At 37.5% G+C, this 22384-nt stretch overlaps 4 protein-coding genes, 1 long non-coding RNA gene and 1 other non-coding gene across 9 annotated transcripts; 3 read left to right on the forward strand and 3 right to left on the reverse strand.

Moving 5' to 3' along the window:
- The first annotated feature begins 483 nt into the window (after positions 1-483).
- Positions 484-6661, forward strand: LOC147541673 (uncharacterized). Of its 2 annotated transcripts, none has more exons than XR_015223382.1 (4): positions 484-718; positions 803-1729; positions 2243-3810; positions 6267-6661. It is a non-coding gene; the product is annotated as an uncharacterized LOC147541673 (long non-coding RNA). The 2 variants fall into 2 exon arrangements; XR_015223381.1 differs by having other exon boundaries at positions 803-1514.
- On the reverse strand, positions 1191-7348 carry LOC147541674 (putative respiratory burst oxidase homolog protein H). Of its 2 annotated transcripts, none has more exons than XM_086634549.1 (17): positions 6799-7348; positions 6559-6669; positions 6280-6460; positions 4888-5116; positions 4598-4760; positions 4362-4410; positions 4158-4271; positions 3259-4065; positions 3054-3149; positions 2842-2957; positions 2655-2757; positions 2445-2536; positions 2213-2369; positions 2003-2131; positions 1786-1914; positions 1618-1696; positions 1191-1497 (listed from the first exon to the last, which is right to left on the reverse strand). In XM_086634549.1, exons 3-17 carry the CDS (start codon positions 6334-6336, stop codon positions 1388-1390), a joined length of 2430 nt encoding a protein of 809 aa, XP_086490675.1. In that variant the 5' UTR covers positions 6337-6460; positions 6559-6669; positions 6799-7348; the 3' UTR covers positions 1191-1387. The 2 variants fall into 2 exon arrangements, with proteins under 2 accessions (XP_086490675.1, XP_086490674.1); XM_086634548.1 differs by having other exon boundaries at positions 4888-5497; positions 6799-7191.
- Positions 7349-8476: 1128 nt separating this feature from the next.
- LOC147541675 (nuclear factor kappa-B-binding-like protein) lies at positions 8477-14076 on the forward strand. Of its 2 annotated transcripts, none has more exons than XM_086634542.1 (3): positions 8477-9011; positions 9153-13378; positions 13870-14076. In XM_086634542.1, the coding sequence occupies exon 2, from the start codon at positions 9246-9248 to the stop codon at positions 13323-13325; it is 4080 nt and encodes a 1359-aa protein (XP_086490668.1). In that variant the 5' UTR covers positions 8477-9011; positions 9153-9245; the 3' UTR covers positions 13326-13378; positions 13870-14076. The 2 variants fall into 2 exon arrangements, with proteins under 2 accessions (XP_086490668.1, XP_086490669.1); XM_086634543.1 differs by having other exon boundaries at positions 13878-14076.
- A 437-nt stretch (positions 14077-14513) lies between these two features.
- On the reverse strand, positions 14514-14586 carry TRNAA-UGC (transfer RNA alanine (anticodon UGC)). Its single transcript has one exon. It is a non-coding gene; the product is annotated as a tRNA-Ala (tRNA).
- Positions 14587-15562: 976 nt separating this feature from the next.
- LOC147541677 (uncharacterized) lies at positions 15563-18268 on the forward strand. Its single transcript, XM_086634567.1, has 4 exons — positions 15563-16112; positions 16445-16623; positions 17145-17340; positions 17869-18268. Exons 1-4 carry the CDS (start codon positions 16034-16036, stop codon positions 18069-18071), a joined length of 657 nt encoding a protein of 218 aa, XP_086490693.1. The 5' UTR covers positions 15563-16033; the 3' UTR covers positions 18072-18268.
- Positions 18269-18517: 249 nt separating this feature from the next.
- LOC147541678 (FKBP-type peptidyl-prolyl cis-trans isomerase) lies at positions 18518-19276 on the reverse strand. Its single transcript, XM_086634572.1, has one exon. It carries the CDS (start codon positions 19274-19276, stop codon positions 18683-18685), a length of 594 nt encoding a protein of 197 aa, XP_086490698.1. The 3' UTR covers positions 18518-18682.
- Positions 19277-22384: the final 3108 nt, after the last annotated feature.

Here is a 22384-nt window from a genome sequence, read left to right on the forward strand (position 1 = left end):
AAAACCGCTCTTTTTTGTTGAAAGGACATTTAACACTCTGTTCCCGAACTAAATGGTACACGTTAAACGCATAACCAACTGCGAGGTTGTGGGTTCAAAACTCCGAAGTATACCCGTAGTTATTTTCAAGCATTTAGTAGAAATGAACTTGTCAAATTATCATGGATTCTTGAAATACCTTATAATGTTGCAATCTATCTCTCCGAGACGGAGCTTGTTTTTGCCAAAGGCAATCTATCTCTATGAGGCAGAGCTGGTGTGTTTGCCAAATGCACAAAAAGTCAACCCGAGACAACTATACATGCCAATCAGACAAAAACAAACATTTTAAAATCAACAAGAATATCTACAAGATGTTCCCTATCACTTTGTGGTTGGATGAAGCCAAAGGCAGTGCCCTCAAAATTTATTTTGACTTCAATTTAGGCGGGAAACATTTTTCCGCGAGGCAACAGAAAAATGCAATGTCACCCTACCAAAACTAGGGTTAGGGTTTCTGAATGAATTTGATTTCATTTTAGGGGGGAAATCGTTCTACCCTCTTCTCAAATCACAGTTTCTTGTCAATATCACCCAAACCATTCGTTCCAACTAGCACTCATAGTATGAAACCGAAAATGAAATTAAATTCATTCAGAAACCCTAAACGTAGTCTTCCGTATCCATTTTGATTTCCCTTTTTCTCCTTTCCGAGTTACTTTAGCTTTATATCAACAATGTTTCTATTGGCAATTGCTCATCTCCTAATCGTGATTAGTGATTGTATTTAGGGAAGTTATTATTGGTTGACGAGTATGAAAAGGTGTAATAAACACAATAGTTCATCAATTGTGTATGTCAGTTTAGGGTTTCATAGTTCATAATCAAATTTATTTGTTTTTTGGGGATGAGGTGGTTTCATGTTGTGAAGAACCTGTTTGTCAGTTTCATTGAAATCACTTGCATTGAAGTTCCACAAGAAGAGTAAGAAGCACACTTAAGGGAAAGTCGACGTTTCAAGTACATAAAAAAAAGCGTAGATATGGGGTCTAAAAGGAAGACGAGAGCGAGGTTTATGAAACTACAACAGAAACTTGTAGTACCAAATAGAACTCGACGAATCCATAACACGAGCATGACCATTATACACTTATGTTGTAAGAATATGCTTTATCTAGTAAAGTAGAAAATTGCTAAGGGAAGATAAACTCTAAAGCGGGCAAAATATTTCTTTTATCGAAGTTTTTTTCTTCTCAGTCTCTAACTCATTTACATGTGAACCTAATAACAATGAGGAAATATATGTATATGCTAATCAGTTCGTGTGCTACAAAAGATAGATGGAGCATGGAGAAACCGAAATTCTTATTGTTACATAATTTTCACGCGTTACTCATTACCTATAGTCTTAGAAGTTTTCCTTGTGAAAATGAAACCTGGTTGTGGTGGTATGGCTGAATTCTTGGCAAAGCTTCTTTAGACTCTTGGTGAGCGTGGGACTTCCACAGTAGAAAACGCCTGCAACAACATTATAAGTAAGAACAAATACTTTGCATTTGAATACATGAGAAGCCTTGTGGCGGTATTTCTGAATCATGTTTATTTGTGTCACAAATTTTGGGGAAAAAGGATTGTTACCTATTCGAGAAGACTTATGGACACTTGCCAAGTTGGCGAACACCTTCCTCCAGTTTGGTCTTGCAAAATGCGTTCGAATCTGTCATTGTCACGTGTTAGATTAAGAATAAGGGCAGCTAATATCTGAAATGAAAAGATTAAATGGTTTTTAGATTAAGTAGTTTATACCCGACTCTCAGAAACAATGTCGACTCCGTTTCTCGCATGTTGCAAGGACTGAACCATGGTAATAAGTGCTGACCTCACATCACCTTCTTCATACACACTAGTCAAGTAGTTGTGCATTTCAATTATATCCTGCGATTTTACAAAGTAAGATTTCTCATATAACTTATTTTACTATCATGTTTCATGGAAAGTCGTAAAAGTTATTTTTAGAACCCACATTGTGGTCCTGCTCCACCACATCGTCCATGACACCTTTGAACCATTCGAACGAGGCTTGTTCTCTTGTAACCCAATAAAAGTACGCCCTCCCTGGAACCTTGCCATTTCCGACCGGTGGTGTAGGATACTGCATTTATTTTAAATTAATTGAGTTGTTTCTATACATCCTTACAAAAAATTTCAGTTGGCTAAATCATTCATTAATTACCAGGTCATCATTGAGTTTAATATTGTTCAGGAGATCTTTCAAGATGCTGATGAAAGGTGTAGCACCAATTCCGAGCCCAATTAGTAAAAGAATATCATACTTCTTGTAGTTCTGAGCTGGGGCTCCATAGGGGCCATCTATGAGGAGCTTCGGGAAACTATAAAAACAAAAGGAGTTCATCAAACACGGTCGAATAAACATTGGTGAGCTTGATTGACTAAACTCTCTTCACCTGATACGCGATTCTTCAAACTCTCTAACTGCTGTAGTTTCCATTCTTGCAAGTCTGCCTTTCTTTGGTTGAGATGGGGTAGGATTACAAATCTGTATGACGAAAAGAGAGTCCATAAGATGCTTTGCTAGTTTTCTCCAAGATGATTCCATTTAGAATGTGATATTTGATGGTTAAATCATAATACAACGAAATAGCAGAAGTTCTAACCGGTTGAAATAAGTTTCGAAGCTCTGTTGTCCAATCTCCTAGTGTTCGGATGTGAACACTCAAATAATCATCTCCAGGTGCAGAAGTAATGGAGAATGGGTGCCTGTAGACGTAAACATTCATTATTGCATATCTAAAATTCCAAAAAAAATCGAAGACATAATCATAGAACTATTTGGGGATATACCATTCGAAGGGAGATATGTCTGGACACTTGACGAATATGTACATGCCGCTCTTATACCTGAAACCCACTGGCTTGCTCATTTGCAGGCAAAGAACATTCCCTTCGTATATAATAGCCTGAAGAATTGAAAGTTAGAGAGATCAAGTTATGTATATATCTATTTTTGGACAAGGATAAATTGATACAGCTTGAGAGAAGTTCAGGCTATCAACCTTAATGACATTGACGTGATCATTGCTTTCACTAAAAGAAGTCAATAGTCTCTCAGAAATATAGAATATGACAGGAATCCCAAGATACATCCATGTCTGCAAAGAGCAACACGAAACAAATCATGTAATCAGAGTCTGGTTTTCTGCAAGAATCCTATGGAGCTAAATAATCAATCACATTTTTATAGAACAGCACGAAACTTACTGTCTTTTTGTACCACTCCTTGGTGAGAAACAGGTAGTAACCATGTACGACTAAGAGCACATAAGCTACGGCCAGCAAATGATGTGCATACCAAAACGCGTTGAAGCCTGCTAAATGGTGGATGGGCCAAGGTAACTTCACAACATTCTTTCGAAATTTATGGGTTGCTAGGGTAAAAGAAAACGCCATTATAATGACCATCAGGATACCGGTAACACCAGCAGCACTAGCTAGAAGGTCACCATAAGTTGGCTGATGATAATTAAAATCTGACCCTAGCAAAGCCATGAATTTCTCTTTTGGGCAGAAAACCAACCTCGGAAAATCACACATTAAGTGAGTAGTGACATGAAAGAAGGTGCCGACACCGATTCCAAGTGCAATAACCTTGTGGAAATTTATATTATCGTCGAATGGAATGAAGCTACCAAGAAATGTTGATCTAAGTTTAGTGAGTGTTTTTCTACAAACAGGAATCAGTATCAGAGCCATATTGAGCTTAAGTCCTTCAGCTGCACCTTTTGCTATGCAAACACAATTCCCCATCACCAGGTACGCTGATTTATTCTTGTATTGCTTGAACTTCCATATGAATAATATCAAGTTTACTAGCAACCATAACCCAATTATCCATATTCTGTTCCAATGCTCTTGGACAAATTCTGATGCCTCTATAATAAACTTTTTAATTGGTGTTCTATATTCTTTTGGGATCATCGTTCTAGTTAGGTTCTGGCTTTTCTTCGTAAGTGTCTCTCCTTCTTCAGATTTCACCATACCTTGCAGTAAGGTCTCAAGTTGCCATATCTGTATAAACACATTTAGTAAAAATAATTTATAGTTCAATGGTAATCCGAACAGTATATTTTCGTAGAAAACAGATGGTAAAATCTTGTTACCTCTATGTATCCTAATTGATCTGGGTCAAGCTCTTCCATGATCAATGATGCATAAGATTCAGCATGTTCTTTGAGTTTTTGTAGCTTGTTCGCCGAGGCACTCAACAAAATCACCTGTCTCCACATGAAATGCCATTGATCAGCATTGAAGGCGGGGAATGACAAGTAATAATTCGTAAAAATAAATTATTCTTTTAGTCTTACCTCCCGCACTTCGTCCTCTGATAGCTTCCCATCGCCGTTCTTGTCACACCTAGAGAGAGTTTAAAGTGCGAAGTTGCTAAGGTTATCAATTTAGATAACAAAAAGCTAGTGATAACTAATGACGAAGATAACAGTCTTATGAAGAGCTGAATCTTCTGTTTCATATGTCTAATATGAAAATTCAATCTTGTAGATATAGGAAGATGGAGCAAAATTATCTTTTAGGATTTTCTTACATGTCAAAGAAAATTTGCAGACGAGCGTCGAGGTCACGATTCGACATGTCGTCCCAAAACTCCCTCAATTCATTTTTGCTAATGCCAATAGTTGTATCTACGTCTCGACGCCTTGCCAAGGCTTCGAATAGCTCTCCAGCAAATTCCTTTGATTCAGCCATTCCTTTTAAGATGAATGCGAGGAATATTTACTGTCAGAATTGTAAAAGCCAAAGAACAATGTGTATATATAAACAATGTGTATATATACATGGAGAAGAGAGAGAGAGACGTCCAAAACAAAGACTTACCAATACACTTTCCGAAATTTTCTTTGTAGAGCCTCTCTTCATAAGCAAGTTCATAAAATCGTTTTTCGACTGCCTTCCATGCATCATCTTCCTTTCCTGTTTTAGTTCTAGCAAGAAATCTTAAGCTCTGAATTCCCTTTGAAGCACTTGGAGTTGCTCTACCCATAGGAGGATCACCATTCTCTAAATCAGTATTATTAAACTTTCTCTCATGGAGGCCATTCATTTCCTGCAGAGATGATATTTTTGAATTCATTGGGTTATCATCATTAGGAGCTAAGGGGCTTCCAAGTATCCATTTGGAAGATGTGGATCGAACAACTGGATCATCCAGATATCTTGTTGACATTGTAAAATCTTTTTCTTCTTCTCAAGTAAAGATCAGAACATAGATTGAGAAGAACATAAGAGTAGGAAAAACGAGAGCTGGGGAAATACAGGAAGAAACTGTTGAATATGGGAAAATAATGGAGATTAAAAGTTAGGTAAATTGGTTTCTTAAATGATAGTTTTCTATTATGAATCAAGAGTCTTTGAATTTTTCATCACTCTCGCGCGTACGAGTACCACCTGTCTTGATCTTTTTCGACCAAAATCCGATCAACGTACCCTGCCATCGATTTCGATTTGACACGTCTATGAAATGGTCCGTACCGATTTAAAGGTCGAGATAAATTGATCTATAGTCTAATGAAGTTCTAATATATGTAGAAAGTATACCCATGTTCATTAATCTATCTATATGACTAAAGAACTGTCAAAATAGCAGCTAAGTACTCTTCAAATTGACTTCAATAAAATAAGAAGGAAGAAACAAGTGTTAAAAGATAAATCTTCACAAATTCATAATATTTTAGGGTTTCAACCAAGCACGTTCAAGAAGTTAAGGTGTTCCACTCCTTTCACCTACTCTCATGTTCTTCTATTACTTTAAATATATAATGATTAGAATATGTAGACATGATCAATTATCCTCCTAAATAAATGGAATTGATACCCATTTGATAGATTACATTCAAACTGAATTCAGTCAATCAAATTTTTAAATAATTCCACTTGACGAGTTGTTTCTTGGATGATTCTGATGGATCCGGGTAGATCTGTTAACTGTGGATCTTGTTTTTGATGAAACTTTGACATTGTTTAGTTTATAATTGTTTAATTATAGGCTTCTTATTCAAAAGATTATGATACTTGAGTTTATTCTGCATTTATAGAATGTATTATCATCTTTCGTTCACAAACATTATTTGATACATACAAATTGTACTGACATGATATTCGGAATTTACATGATATTCATAAAACATTCGAGCTCTGCTAAGAACTGCGGTAATGCAAGCTTAATGTCGTAAAGGGTGATTGATCCAATATTTCAGGAACATGGAATACCAGTTTCCGGCGAGCTTTATCCACTACTCCTGAATGTCCAGAAACAGTCAGAAACATCGTAAGTACGACAAGATCTATCTGTATTCAACGAGCAAACATTTGAAGGAAACAGGGGAATTACTGCATCAGAAAAGCCATCAGTTTCGTATGCTGAGATTGCAGCTGCCTGTATAAAGTGTACCTGTTTTCCTCATCCTGGATAGTTTAGTCTAAAACCCATGATCTTCAAAACATGAAGGAGCTTCAAAGTATAATCATGGTGAAAAGTTATAAGAAGACCTGTTTGTTTCATTTTGTTGAATAATTTCAATGCTTTATTGACAAAACCGTGCATTATGTATCTTGATATTATCGAACTCGAACTAACTTCATCTCTCTCTCTCTCTCTCTCTCTCTCTCTTTTTCTGTCATTGCATCAACCAACTCACTAATAATGGCCTATATGTAAGCTTAAATTTGGTATTCTAATCCAAAGATTAGAATTAGAAATTGAAGAATTAACTTCAAATACCAACCTACCTACTTCCATCCCAAATGAAAATCCTTCAACTGAGAACAAAACCTTGGGATCTTTAAATCAAACAACTTCCTGACAAAACCCAAATCTTGGGTTTCTTATAATATGTCATTGAAGCATAATTAAAAAACAAGCCAATCTAACTCTTCTCATGTTGTTGAAAAAAACTCCTCATATCTTTATCAGTCAAGTTTTGATGAGGAATTAAAGTGACAGAGCTTTGCAAACCAAATCATTATACTTCTAGTGAAGATATCAATAAATAGCATTATACTTTTAAGAGAAGATATATCTTTGGGGAATATCATCGAACAACTTACGTGCTTCGAACAAGAATCTTGATTTAGTTTGGGTGTGGATCCCATTTGACTAACTTAATGAGCCAGTTTGGTCTCGGGACCGAGGGCGGTCAACGTCAAGACTATATAGTTTGGGTCTGTTTAGAGAGAGAAGCACTCCGGCATTGTGTTCCAACTTCCACGTGCCAAAATCCCAAACATGACAAGCACACAGATATGGCCCGATTTGGCATTCCCGTTTTGGGGAAAATATAGACTCCAACAACCCCGATCGAGCCATCAGGGAGGTGGGCCCGACAAAACTCTACCACCTGAACTCAATTCTAACCAGATAAATTGCTAGGAAGTGACATGGGTCTCCTAGGCTCCTTGAACCATGCGTTAGTCCAGATACAAGAAAAAAATGTGGATCTGAGTCAACTGTGCTCCTAAGCCCTACTTGAATCTTGAAACATAGTAGGAAGGGTTGCAGAAGTCAACTCGCCACCTTAAGCTCTGGACTGTCTCGAGGCAAGTAAAGAGGTGGATTTGAGTCAGTTCTGCCCTCGAACGATGCTTTAATCATAGAGACGAAGCAAGGAGGTCGGCAGGAGTCGTCTCGACACCTCGAGCCCCGCCTAAGTAAAACGGCAATTACACAGAAGACCTGACAACAACAAAGATCCGATTTTCATGAGCTGTTATTGTCAGAGAATCTATCGGTGTTAGATGATACACACTTGATCAAATATTATCTTCTAACGGACGTAACACGTGGCTCTCATCAAGTCAGTATTTCACATCGAATCATCACAGTCGGTGCTTTGCCGCCACTCTCCAAGCCTATATAAGCATATCATCTTTGCCCAAAAGAGGGGGATCTTTTTCACTCTCACAACCTGCATCACTTGACTAACTTGAGCACTAGAGTATCTTTTTGCAGTTCCCTCATCTGATCAAATCACATTTTATTAAGGAACAAAATTCAGTAGAGTTCATAAGGATCTAATTTCTAGGAAATACATTGAAAACAACTTTCTGGCATCATCAATTTGACGCTAGAGGAATGGAGTGTCACTTAGGCAACCCCAAACACTCATGAAACACGAATTCAACCATCCTAAACATTCCGTCTTCACAAATTCAATCACACAAACTATTGAAACTTTTTAATTACTAGTTGCGCAGACATTGTTATGTTCTCATTATTTTCTTAGTTACTAATACAACTACAAGTAGGTAAATATGCACATTATCGAAACTATCCTACACATGACACATTTTAAATCCCCTAGGCTGAAGTACCAAATAGACGAACAATATCAGTAGCAAGAGTTGTGAGCAATTGACAAACACAATCGTAAAAATGAATAAATAAAAAGTTGTCTAGACTAAGGTGGTTAGTATCAGGCCTAAAAAAGCAATACCATGATAGTACTTACTTGGTAAAATACTAAAATCTTCCTGGATTTAGACGGTTAAGCGTCTGGCATTAACAAGTTAAAAGTGTTACTATTTCTGAATTAGTGATGATCAGTCACCCTCCTCGATCTCTCATTCTCTCTCTCTACTACACACCACCCACAGCCCAACTTTCTCTCTCTAACAGAAAGTGAAGCAAACGTCTCCTTCTCTCTCTCTTTCTTCTTCACTTCTCCTTCTTATACCCTTTTTCGTCTTTTCCTTTAATCTCATCACTTCTCTTATAATCAAACGGTTTATAATTCTCCACATCATCATCTTCTTCTTCGTCTCTCTTCTCTTGTCATATATAAACGCCTCGTTCTCTTCCTTCTTCTTCTTCATTTCCTTTCTTTCTAGGGTTTCCACAAACGCTTCAATACTTCATCCATCATATTCAGAGCTTTTATCTTAACAACAGTTCAATTCTCACTTAAAGATCTAAACTTTTATCTTGGATTCGAATGAAGAATCAGGTATTTGTTCGTTTTAATTCTCAGTCGTTATTGTTTTTCTCGTTCTTACTTTCCATAATAATTGTTCTCGCCGTTTAGTTGGGACTGTACTCATATATTTGTTGAATCGGAATTGTTGAAATTTGTTTCCTTTTTGTTTAGGGTTTTGGTTGAGAGACTTCGGAGTAAGTTTTTGGGGGAAAACGAATTACTTTGAAATTTGCTTGTGAAAAAGTTTTCTGCTTTGCTTTTTTAATGGCGATTGTAAAAAATAACTTTGGGGTTTCAAGATTAGATGAGGAGTTATCTCCGGAAGGTACAGATAGAATGTCTACTGATGATGAAGAACTCGAACACGGAAGAAGTTCTACATCAGAATCAGAAGTTAACCTAACTGATAATGATTTTGATGATGATGATGATGAAGATGAAGATTCTGATATTGATTCTGGAGCAGGTTCTGATGACTGTGATTCATCAGAATTGGGGGAAGTTGGTGAAGAGTTTTGTCAAATTGGGAAACAAAACTTTAGTGTTCCTTTAGAGCTTTATGATCTTCCTGATTTAGGGGAGATTCTATCAGTAGATGTGTGGAATGACTTGCTTACTGAGGAAGAACGCTTTAACCTAGCAGAGTTTCTTCCTGACATGGACCAAGACACATTTACACGTACATTGAAGGAACTCTTCTCAAGTAACAATTTTTATTTTGGAAGCCCAGTTAAGAAGCTCTTCGATTTGTTGAAGGGTGGGTTATGTCAACCTAGGGTTTCACTTTATCGACAAGGTTTGAATTTCTTACAGAAGTGTGAACACTACCATAATATGCGAAGATATCAGAATTCCATGGTTGGTAAAGTAATTCATATAAGAGATACGTTTGCTCACTGTGAGGGATATGGTATCCAAGAGAGACTTCGGCTTTTAAACATAAGAAGAAACCAGAAGAGTTTGATGTATGAAAATATGCAAGATTTTGAGTCTCCAGAAAGGGCGAGATCGCTTGAAGGTATATGTTCCAAAGGGTTGAAAGACGTTCGGATTGGGTTGAAGCCAGGTCCTCGAGCAGTATATGCAGGCACTCCAAGAATGGATGTTTCATCTCGAGCTAGGGCAGTGACTCTGGAACCTGCAAAATTTGGGAAGCCAAGTCAGAGAGGGATATTGAAGCTTGTTGGGTCTAAGGTTCCTCCAGGACAGGAGTTAGTGAGCAACTCTCATATTCGTCTTGGGTCAGGGACGAAAACTAAGCTATACTCCGGGAAACTAGCTCTTCCTTCACAGGATCGGAGCTTAAAGTATGATTTTGAAACTTCTCATAGTAAGAGGGGTCAGATGAGAAATGTGGAAGATCTGGAAGAGCCATCATATCGAGTAAATTTGCAGAGAGACCGGAGTGTTGCAGATGGAAGTATAGTGGGTAGACCAAAACGTGGAAGGAAACAAGAAATTTTTAAAACTGAAGATTACTATGGCACTGAAAGTTTTGCGGATTCACTCTTGTCTTTAAAGAATGATAATTTACGTCCTTATGATAGGAACATGAATATAAATCAAAGGGCGGATTCAGAGATGTTAAGGGTAGGGCAGGTTGGTGACGGGTCTCCTTATGATTATCGTTCGCGATATAGTGGAGAAAACACCAAGTATGAAGATCTGATGAATATGACAAAAGGCCGAGGTAGTTTGTCGCTGAAAGGAATGCAAGCTGATTGGTCCAATCGAAATCAACCCTTTCAGCATGGTAGAACACAAGAAGCCTTCTCTATGGATCAGCCAATTAATCATGAAAGCAGGGATGTTAGAAGCAAGAACTTAAAGATGGGTCAGGAGTTTCGAGGTGGTCAAAACAGTGCAATTCCCACTATGAAAGGTAATACTTACACAGTTCCACCTAAGACGACTGCATTTCCTTCAGATTATAGAACCAAAACCTCCCAAGGGAGCAGGATGAACAGCGTGAGAAATGGAGGTTTTGACATGGCAGAGTCTAGACAGATAAATACGTTTAGCCAAAGCGAAGAAACTGAGTCAGATTCATCAGACCAGATTGATGAAGAAGAGGACTATAATCCTCTTAGGAAGAAGTTCGGTTATGCTGGTTTCTCTGCTAACAATTCCAAAAAAGCTAATAAGCTGGGCGGGAAAGATAAGGATTATGCCCAATCTCTTACATATGCACCCAAAACAGTTGGGGATTCTGGAGGACAGTCGTATGTGCCTGATGTTCTTATTTCCTCTTTGAAAGGAAAAAGTAGGAGCAAGTTATTAAACCCTAGTTACTTGCAAAACCATGGTACTGCTGTTTTGCAGGAGAGTGATTTTTCTGGCGATAAAAAACTAATCCAGAAGTCAATGAAAAATGGCAATAGTGATCAACTCTCACAGTTTAAGGTCTCACCTGCAGAAAGAAAGAAAAAAGGGAAAGTTGATCTTGACAATTCTCCTTCTCAGCCAAAACACATACATGATGAATACATGGATGAACAGGAGGGAGGTTTCATTAGTAGATTGGGAAAGAAAAGTCAAAATCCTGAAGCATATGCGGCTGAATATCGTGAAAGGCTGGACATGGCACCATCAGGATGCAATTCCGTGATGAAGAAACGGAAGGGGAAAGCCGACTTACCTTACACGGATGGGGTAGACGGATCTGATTACCTGCATTCTGGTCCTAGTGAGCAGATCGATGATCCTCCCCTGAAGAAACGTGGAAAAAGGAAATTTGAAGGTCAAACTGGTCCTTTGGCTATGGTGTCTCCTCAACCACAATTTCCAGAAAAAGAAGTCGCAGATATAGAAGTAGATGCTAAACCGGCAAAGAAGCCATTTACTTTGATCACACCTACAGTCCATACTGGCTTTTCGTTCTCTATCATACATCTTCTTTCTGCTGTTCGCATGGCAATGATCGCACCACTTTCAGACGATGACTCACAGGTTGTTAAGCATCACGCCAGGAGCGAATTAGAGAAACCTGAGGCAGGTCCCAATGGAGAATTGGGTGTCTCAAAAATCATAGGGACAAATAATTTGCCTTCTCTTACTGTTCAAGAGATTGTTAGTCGCGTGAGGTCAAACCCGGGAGATCCTTGTATTCTTGAGACACCAGAGCCACTTCAGGACTTAATCAGAGGGGTACTGAAAATATTTTCATCGAAGACAGCACCTTTAGGGGCAAAGGCTTGGAAAACACTAGTTTTCTATGAAAAATCTACGAAAGGTTGGTCATGGGTTGGTCCAGTTTCTTCTACTACATCAGAACCTGACATTGTTGAAGAGGAGACGTCTTCTGATGCTTGGGGTCTCCCTCACAAAATGCTCGTAAAGTTGGTGGATGCTTTTGCTAACTGGCTAAAAAGTGGTCAGGAAACTCTGCAGCAAATAGGAAGCTTACCTGCACCTCCTCTGAATTTGATGCAACCCGTTTTGGATGATAAGGAAAGGTTTAGAGACCTAAGAGCTCAGAAAAGTCTCACAACTATCAGCCCAAGTTCTGAAGAAGTGAGGGCATATTTCCGGCGGGAAGAAGTTTTAAGGTACTTGGTTCCAGACAGGGCATTTTCTTACACTGCTGCTGATGGAAGAAAATCTATTGTTGCTCCTCTCAGAAGGTGTGGTGGTAAGCCCACGTCGAAAGCCCGAGAACACTTTATGCTAAAAATTGATAGACCACCCCACGTTACCATTCTTTGTCTTGTGAGGGACGCAGCAGCTAGATTGCCTGGAGGTATTGGCACAAGAGCGGATGTTTGTACACTGATTCGAGACTCACAATACATTGTTGAAGATGTCGAGGATGCACAAGTTAACCAGGTCGTTAGTGGAGCCCTGGACCGTCTACATTATGAGCGTGATCCGTGTGTACTTTTTGATGGAGATAGAAAATTATGGGTTTATTTACATAGAGATCGAGAAGAAGAAGACTTTGATGATGATGGAACTGCATCAACAAAGAAATGGAAAAGGCAAAGAAAAGATCCCACGGATCAATCTGATCCCGGCATTATACCTGTTGCTTTTCTTGGTGGTGGTGAACAAAATACACTTGATTCTGATCTCAATGCTGGACCAATATCCATGCATGGAGAGGAGAGAACAGAAGTATATAATAAAGATTTGAGGTTAACTAATGAGGAGAATACTGATCTACTTGTTACCTCAGCTCATAATAGTAGCCGCGAAGGCCAACCAGTGGGTTGGGATGTTAACTTGAATCCTTTACGGGAAAACAATATGCTTTGTCAAGAAAACTCTACGAATGAAGAATTTGACGATGATACCTTTAACAGAGATAGACACGTTGCTGGACTTATAAGTGCAAGTTTATCATAAACAATAAAAGATTCATCGATTGGAAGAAGCGTGCCATGGTAGCTTTTATCCAGGTAGCCTTTGATATCAATTGTACTTGTTAATTTTGCTTATAAGTTATATACACACAATTTTCTTAACACTGGAAGTGATGATATATAACTAGTTTGATTAGCTGAAAGATCGAATATAAAGGTTATACTTTGTCATTTATTGTGTTGAAACTTGAAATATAACTTCTTCTTTAAGAATTGCTTACTGTCGTAAAATATGTTAGTAGATTAATGAGTTTATTGTTCCAAAATGTATCGCCTGCAAGAAATATTCAGATCCTTACAGGAGAATGTCCTGGATTAGTGATCTTATATTTGTATTTTTGAACTACATATATTAAAACATTACTTATGGATGTGAAATACTATTCCTAAAAATTAACCTAATGCTGGACTTCCCATATTAGTGGAAATTTCGCCGGGTAGGATCATTTCAAGACCATCGTCGACTGATGTGTATTTGTAGGGTGGCTTTTTGGTTCTTTATACTTATCAGGTATAATTGGTTATAGTTTTGCAGGTTCCAAAAGCCACCCGCAGACAGATAACCTGATTGATCATCGATCTCATGAAGGGCGAGTTGTGGAGTGTATTGCGAGTTGACGTTGTGGTGGTTGCTGGTTGCTTTTAAAATTATATGTATATATTTTGGTATACAATTTTAATCCGGCATTGTAAAATAGCAAATTTAAATTGGCTGAGTCCTTATCTTCTTCCAAGTTATTTTGTCTCGTTCAACAAAAAAAAAAGTTATTTTGTCTCATTTTTTTTTTTTTTTGATCTTAACAAATGATAGATTAGAGTACATGGCTACATATGATTTTAGGGCTTTGTCATCAGAACTTTCTCCAATGCAAGATTCAAATCGGATATGTAAAAGGATGATGAGGCGGTAGTTATGTAGTGACTCAAGTCTTTTAAGTATCTAATTGTAACTCTTCATTCTTTCAACAACAAAAAAAAAACTCTTCATTTCTAAAATTATGACGAATAGAAATGAAATGTTAAATGTATTTTAGAATAACAAAATAATATTGTAAAAACAAGTCAGTAGTAGTAGTAGTAGTCCACAACCAGGAGCTTCTTCATTTTACATCATTTGCTGAACTAAAAAGGGACCTTTTTTTTTAAGTGGCTCCCAAATCTTAAAAAGAAATGGAGATGCAGGGGATCGAACCCTGTACCTCTCGCATGCAAAGCGAGCGCTCTACCATTTGAGCTACATCCCCACATACTGGCAAAATAATAATATTGTATATTGTTGGATGCTTTTGGGGGTTTTCTTGTCATGAAACCCTTTTGTTCAAATTACATGAAACGACTCTATAGTGGCTTCTTGAGAGAGAGAAAGACCCTGAAGTCCAATAGCCATCACGGCCCCTGAATAGGAGGACGTTTGGAGCCCGAAGATATGTAATACCCGCCAAGTTTCGTAGATGCTTGGGGCTTGCAGATGAATAGTATTTGTAGAGTCTATGAACACTTGAGGCCCGAAGATAGGTAATATCTATATATCCGAGAGCGATTGAGGTCCTACTCGCCGAGTGCGTCAACACTTGAGGCTCGAACATAGATAGTAACCTGAGGCTTGAAGATATGTAATATGCTGAGTCCGTGAATGTTTTCTGCGGGTATAACCGATTGAATCAAGAATGTTTGAGGCTCCAAGAGGATTGGTGCTCGTCTAGTTTATCTAGCTACTTGAACAACAAGAGAGCTCAGGTGTCTACACGACTCGACTCTACCCTTAGTGTCCCAATAACAAATTTTAAGAAGAATATAATAGTTTTAAATATTTTGAATCGGTTGGACAAACCAAACCCTAGTCAAACTTAACTAGACAAAATGTAATTTGTCTAATTGTTAATTGATTCAACTTCAGTTGAGCAAAAAATGATAGGCAGCCAACCCATGCTTATCGTACTAATTGCAAACCCTAAATGAATGATGCCTTCATAAATTAACTTAACAATTTTTATCGCGACTTTGGGATATTCAAGAATGCTCTTCGAACAATCAATCAGATTTGACTAAGACAACAACTTTGTTTTGAGAGCAAAATTTAACCTTTTGTCTTTGTACCCCTAATCTTCATCGTCACCTTTACTTCCACCACCATTACATCTTCCTACCACCAACCACAACCTCAAACTACTACCGCTACTTTCAACCATAATGACCACAATCACTATCATTTCCTTATGTGTCTCTTACTCTTTTTTCTCTCTCTTTGTTTGGTGAAGGGGGAAATTCCGCTATGCTAGAAGAGCGAGAGCCGAGGAGAGACACAAAGAGAAATAATAGTGGTGGTGGTTGAAAGTGGTGGCCGTGGTTGGAGGTGGTAGCGGTGGTCAAGTGTAAGAGTGAAGACTAGGGAACAATATTTTCGGATGCCCCAAAGGGTTTTTTTTCTTTTTTTTTGTGTGTGCCCGCCAGGGACAATGAAAGTCTGGCAAGTTTCACCATCCACTCGCTTTCCGCGCTAATGGAATGTGGAAATTTCAACGGAAAACTTCCTCCTTATTAATCATTATTCCCCCATTTCCACATCCCTTCTTCTTCTTCTTCGATTTCTTCATCAAGATCACAAATTCCCCATTAACAAACACAATCTCATTCCTTTTCAAAGATATCATCAGACTTCACTAACAATACCCATTCAGATTCAAACTAATTATGATTCCATTCTTCAAATCCAATCCTAAACCCTTTGATGTTTTCTTCTTCTGTTCTTTATTTCTCTTCTTTCTTCCAGGTAATTTTCTTCTTCTTCTTATATTTCAGCTTTCTTAATAACATTGGAATAAACTTAATTAGGTTATTATCCATCTTTTGTTAGGGTTCAATCTCAATTAATTGGTTATTTGGTTCTTCATTTACTAAATATTGAATTGCATCTGAAATTTAAACAAAACCCTAATTTTTAATACTTTGTAACCTAATGGGTTTTTGATTACGAGGTGAATTGTTGGAAATTTCTGGTTTTATGAATTTGTTTAGTGAAAGTTTAAAATTTTAATTGATGATGATGAAGTTTAGCTATTGTAAAATTAGGTCTGAATTTTTTTTTTAATTTGCTTGTTGCAGAAGGAATTTTATCATCAGGAGTTGTTACACTTGAATCAATTCAAATCTTTAAAACCCATGAGTGGATAAATAACAAACCAACTGTTTATTTTCGATGTCAAGGAGAAAACAAAACAATTTTGCCTGATGTCAAGAAAGCTCATTTCTTATATACTTTCAAAGAAGAAGAATCATGGCAGGTTTGCAAGATTAACTATAAATCTAGCATTAGACCTAGGGGTTTATAAATCTAGACCAACTCCCACTTCGACCGCCTACCTGACTCCCTATGTACAAGATTGTCGAAAGTTCTCGAGATTGAAACACGCGAAAATGAATGGTGAGATTGTTGGAGGCGGTCAATTTGGACGTCGACGTAGGAGTTGGTCTAGCATCATCTTTTATATTCAGTTCAGTATAGTTCCATGAAAACTCTGACAAATTTGAGAAGCAATCTTTACCTGATTAGCAGGGGCCGAACTAGGATTTTCCGTAGAATGGTTTAATTTACAGAGGGTAGTAGGGTACCCGAATGGATTGATTAATCAGTATAAATCCGAAAGCAACTACACCCAAATCATAGCTTGTTTAGTTCTTGATCGACAACGAAATGGTCTTTAAAACTAAATAGAACGTACACATATGTTCTCTATAGGCCAAGCTTGAGTAGGTTATTTTCCTGTATTCTAGGTGTAATCCGATTACTTGTTTTTGTTTGCAGCCTCTGACAGAGCTAGATAAGAAATGTAAGCGATGTGGGTTGTACGAGGAGGATACAATAGAAACAGATGATATATTTGATGCATGGGAGTTTTGTCCTTCTGATTTTTCTGCACCTAATGGCAACTATACTCGTTTTAAGGACAAGGAATTCAATGCGACATTCTTGTGTCCTAAATGTGTTGGTATTGGAGCTGGTAAGTGCTTCTGCATTTAGTTTTTATTTTTCCTTTAATGGACATATCTTCAAGATCACGACTACTTCTGCTTTTGTTAAACAAATTGAGGAACTTTGGACGTGTTAAGTTCTTAGTAATGGCATTCTCCGTTCCGACTCTAGAAATCCTCTTTAGAATAAGCTATGAAAGTTAGGAAGTGATGAATATGTCCTGAAAAATAATGCTCAGCTGATTCATTTTTAACACTGATCGGATTCTAAGGAAGTGGTTTAAGCACCATTTGAAACCCTAATGAAGAATCAGAACCTTTGCCAATGAATCTTATATTCTTATTTTTAATTTCTGTAATCTAAGTTTATTTCTTTTTATAATGGATAAGTTGTTAACACTTGTTGGTTAAAAAAAACTAAGAATTACTTGAGAAAAATAGCTAATTGCCGAAGAATCTAAGTTAGAAGTATGTTAGAATAATCTCACAGCACTAACCAACCAAGCCTAAATTCTACTATATTTATTATCTTCTAATCATACGACATTGATATGCAGGAGTTTTTAAGGGTAAGGGAATGAATGTGCTTATAGTGATAGTGATTACCGCATTAGTTTCAGCTATATCTATTATTGGAATAATCTATGGGTACAGATACTGGCAGAAAAAGAAAAGACAACAGGATCAAGCTAGGTTTCTAAAGCTGTTTGAAGATGACGATGATCTCGAAGACGAATTGGGTCTTGGCTCTGTTATATAACTAATCAACCAATTTTGTACTGTAAGTTAAAGTCCGTTCTCTCTAGCTCGTCTTTAGAATTTCGAACTTGGAAGTTAATTGTTACATTCTTTTTCTAGATTAGTTTCAGTTTGCTCATGCCTAGGAAAATAGGTAGTTATGGAGGAAGTGAATACATACAGAAGGTTGAAAACTAGTTCATTATGAATTCTTTTCTGATATATGTATTTGTGAATCCTTATGGAGAGAGAGAGAGAGAGAGATTTTGTTATCATGATGACCGAAGCCCACAACAGTTATCGATGTTATCCCTGCTTTGCCACCCAAGTCCAAGCCCAACGAGAATGGTTTTCTTCCCGGCTAGGGTGCCACGAGTCGACTCTACAGGGCTCGACACTTACTGAGCTTGAACTCACACTTATAGACTAGATTTTGTACACTCCCACAAGCGACATGAGACTATCACATTTATGTAATTGACCATTCTTCATTGCAATTTTGGAAAACAAGTACATCAAGAATTCTAATAGAAATACACAAAATACACAAATCTTGTTTAATTATGGAATGAAGAAGGAGAAAGAAGAATTGGGCTTTGAGGATCAAACATTTAGATTAGAAAGGAGTGAAATTTATTGAGGCCAGATGCTAACCTTCTCCTTCTCAAGCTTGACAAACATGGCAGAAACAGCAGCAATGAAATAAATCTGAATAAACACAATAGAAGGAGTATGATAATTGAGTAAGCTCTTACCAGTAGCCAACTCCACCAACAACAAAGCTGTTAATCCTAAACCAGCCATCCTTCCATTCAGTCTTTCAGTATACCTAGTAAACCCTAATTCCACTTTCACTCCCCCGGAAACCGGCTCCTTTAAAGGTACTGGTGGTAAAAACACGCTAGAACCGCCACCAGTACTGCCTGATGAGGAAGATTTCTTTGATTTCTTTCCTTTTCTTACTTCTGCTTTCTTTCCTGTCCCGCTTTTGTATCTAAGGCGTACCTGCGCTAGTCGATTCTCAAAGTTTTCTGGGTCAGATGACGATGATGATGATGAAGGTAACTCTGATTCTGGTTGGGATGGAGTTTCAGTGGTGTTGTTTTCGGAGTCTAAAGCTCGTCTACAAACAAGATATGGTGGTTTTGATTTTGAAGTTGGAAGGGAGGTCGAGGAAGGAAATGCATTCGAAAACTGTAATGAAGAGGATGATGCTATGATTGCCATTAATTTGAAAATCTTTCCTTCTTTTTTTGTTAAAATCTCTTCTTCTTTCTCTTTCTTTGATATATAAACTCTGGTTTTTTCCTCCTCTCCTGTCCTCTCAATTTCTCTGGATATCGTCAGTGTTATGGGTCCAACCCTCCAAAACTCTGTCAATTCAATTTGGCTCCCAATTTGTAACTGACTTCCAAATTTGGCCCCCGACACTTAATGACGCCTGTTTTCTTCTTCCGTTTTGCCATGTTTAACGAACCCTCTTGTGTAAATCAAACAATATGTACAGGGCTATGCATATAATATCATTTGACTGAAAAATCAAGAAACAAGCACATTTCATCTTCTATACCAACTTTTAAACGATCTTATCGTCTTCTTTTATTCTTTTTTTTAATAAGATAAGCGGAGTCAGGGTTCGACCCAATTACAAAAGCGTCAAAACAACTAACAAGAAAAAAAAACAAAAACAAATTGACACAGTGCTATTACATTAGCCCCACCATTTCCTAACCCTGAGTGCCCCTCTAGAGTCCATGAAACTATATGCATTAACTCTTCAGGCAAATTGCGAACATCAAGTATCTTTTCTCCTATTCCTAGTTTCATCTTAGATAGGTAGTTAGTCGCTTCGTTTTCTTCCCTGTATATATGGGTCACTTGTATGTTGCTAAACTTTTCCCGTGCTTTCTTCACCTTCATCTATAATCTTTTCGCTTTCCATATAATATGTGTCCTGAAAAAAAAAAAAAAAAAAAAAAAAAAAAGTCAGGACACATATTATATGGAAAGCGAAAAGGTTATAATGAAGAAAATAACATATACCTAAACGGTCTTCTTTTATTTTTGCTTCCTACTAACAAGCTAAAATAAAATAGAATTCTAAGCAAGAAACCCCAAGCAATACTAACATATACCCATAGCAAAGCATCGGCGGCGGCGGTCGTAAGGAATTGGAAGGAAGAGGTGGTGGATTCATTAACGGTGGTGTTCGAACCAATTTCAGCTCTCCACAGTGAGTTAAGAGGTTTTGAGCTAGGGCTCATTCTGGCGGACAGAATGACCCTTCATTCCTTCGATTTGGAGGGGGACTCTCTAACAATTGTTAACCTAATATCCAACGGTGAGGATTCATGCCCGTGGCGTTTAATCCGGGATCTTTCTAAGCTACGTGTCGAGTTGACCCAGAGATCGGTGGCTGTTACTCATTGCTACAGAGAGGCTAATTGTGCTCCCCATGAATTGGCAAAATTAGCGTTAGACCCTTCTGTTTCAATGTTATGACTTTTAGTCCTACTTACTTGTGATGTTCTCATGTATACTCTCATCCGTTTGGATGGTTATTAATGCTATTGGCTTTTCCGTCAAAAAAAAAATAACAACCAACAACCGTGATACTGTGCCCGGTGGCATGAAACCCGACCGAATCTCGGCGGGTGACGTGTCGGGCTATGATCTAGAGAGAGAAAGTGAAACAACCAAAATAGAAAGAAGAAGAAAAACCACCTTATTGATCATTACTACTAGTACATGAAACAAATTTCCCTCTTTAAATACTACTTGCACTAATGGGGTTTTTTCGGAGATAAACCTAATTCAGTGAAATCAGGAGTATTAATGGGATACTCATGTCAAGGATCTTGTCAAAGATTTTGTCATTGTAGCAGTCTCGAACAAATTTACATCTTTAAATACTACTTGCACTAATGGGTTTTTTGAAACCTGATTTAAAGAGAAGCAATCTTTAAATCAGATAAGATCTTTAAATACTTCTCGAACAAATTTGAGAAGCAATCTTCTATACCAACTTTTGAACGATCTTATCGTCTTCTTTTATTCTTTTTTTTAATAAGATAAGCGAAGTAAGGGTCCGACCCAATTACAAAAGCGTCAAAAAAACTAACAAGAAATAAAAAAGAAACAGAAACAAATTGACACAGTGCTATTACATTAGCCCCACCATTTCCTAACCATGACTGCCCTCTAGAGTCCATGTTAACTATATGCGTTAACTCTTGAGGCAAATTGCGAACATCAAGTATCTTTTCTCCTATTCCCAGTTTCATCTTAGCTAGGTAGTTAGTCGCTTCGTTTTCTTCTCTGTATATATGGGTCACTTGTATGCTGCTAAACTTTTCCCGCACTTTCTTCACCTTCATCTATAACTTTTTCGCTTTCCATAGTAATATGTGTCCTAACTTTTTCGCTTTCTTCACCTTCTTTTATTCTTGCTTCCTACTAACAAGCTAAAATAAAATAGAATTCTAAGCAAGAAACCCCAAGCACTACTAATAAACAAACAACTCCATTTGTTTAAATCATTAACTAACATAAATCCCAACGTTGCATAATAGTTAGGTTTTATACTAACTATGGAATAGAAGGAAATAAGCAAGAACAACAACAACCAACAGCCGTGATACTGTGCCCGGCACGAAACCCGACCGAATCTCGGCGGGGTGAGGTGTCGGGCTATGATCTAGAGAGAGAAAGTGAAACGACCAAAATAGAAAGAAGAAGAAACCACCTTATCGATCATTGCTACTAGTACATGAAACAAATTTACCTCTTTAAATACTACTTGCACTAATGGGGTTTTTTCGGAGATAAACCTAATTCAGTGAAATCAGGAGTATTAATGGGATACTTAATGTTAAGGATCTGGTCAAAGATTTTGTCATCGTAGCACTCTGGAACAAATTTACCTCTTTAAATACTACTTGCACTAATGGTTTTTTTTTTCAGAGATAAACCTAATTCAGTGAAATCAGGAGTATTAATTGGATACTTCATGTTTTGCCATGCTTTGTTGAATTCAACTAGGGTTTTAGTTCCATTTGCCGAACCTTCTGGTTCCCTAATGAAATCAATTCTGAGGAGTACAGAGGGGAAGATTTGTCGGTGATAAACACTACTTTGTCCTAGTGAGAGAAAAATCAGAGGATTTGGATTCCTGTCATATAAAATTAGTAACAACATCATATAAAATTAGGAATCCTATTGGGATTTGGATTCCTGTCATGATCCAAATCCAAAACACATGTATTTAAATTCCTATATATCTAATCTTTGTTTTCGTATTTAAACACATACCCACAGTTCAATTTCAGCAGAAAG

The sequence above is a fragment of the Eschscholzia californica genome, unplaced genomic scaffold (genome assembly GCF_041429995.1).
Source record: "Eschscholzia californica isolate CP2 unplaced genomic scaffold, dmEscCali1.0.p SCAF_4, whole genome shotgun sequence".
In the NCBI taxonomy this organism is placed as follows: domain Eukaryota; kingdom Viridiplantae; phylum Streptophyta; class Magnoliopsida; order Ranunculales; family Papaveraceae; genus Eschscholzia; species Eschscholzia californica.

Coding starts and splice junctions, on each gene's coding strand:
- LOC147541675 (XM_086634542.1), top strand. CDS start 9,246: ATGGCGATTGTAAAAAATAACTTTGGGGTTTCAAGATTAGATGAGGAG.
- LOC147541678 (XM_086634572.1), bottom strand. CDS start 19,276: ATGGCAATCATAGCATCATCCTCTTCATTACAGTTTTCGAATGCATTT.
- LOC147541677 (XM_086634567.1), top strand. CDS start 16,034: ATGATTCCATTCTTCAAATCCAATCCTAAACCCTTTGATGTTTTCTTC. Junction 16,113..16,444: donor ATTTCTCTTCTTTCTTCCAG/GTAATTTTCTTC, acceptor TGCTTGTTGCAG/AAGGAATTTTATCATCAGGA. Junction 16,624..17,144: donor AAGAAGAAGAATCATGGCAG/GTTTGCAAGATT, acceptor TTTTGTTTGCAG/CCTCTGACAGAGCTAGATAA.
- LOC147541674 (XM_086634548.1), bottom strand. CDS start 5,236: ATGTCAACAAGATATCTGGATGATCCAGTTGTTCGATCCACATCTTCC. Junction 1,915..2,002: donor TGGTGGAGCAGGACCACAAT/GTGGGTTCTAAA, acceptor GTAAAATCGCAG/GATATAATTGAAATGCACAA. Junction 1,697..1,785: donor ACATTGTTTCTGAGAGTCGG/GTATAAACTACT, acceptor TGACAATGACAG/ATTCGAACGCATTTTGCAAG.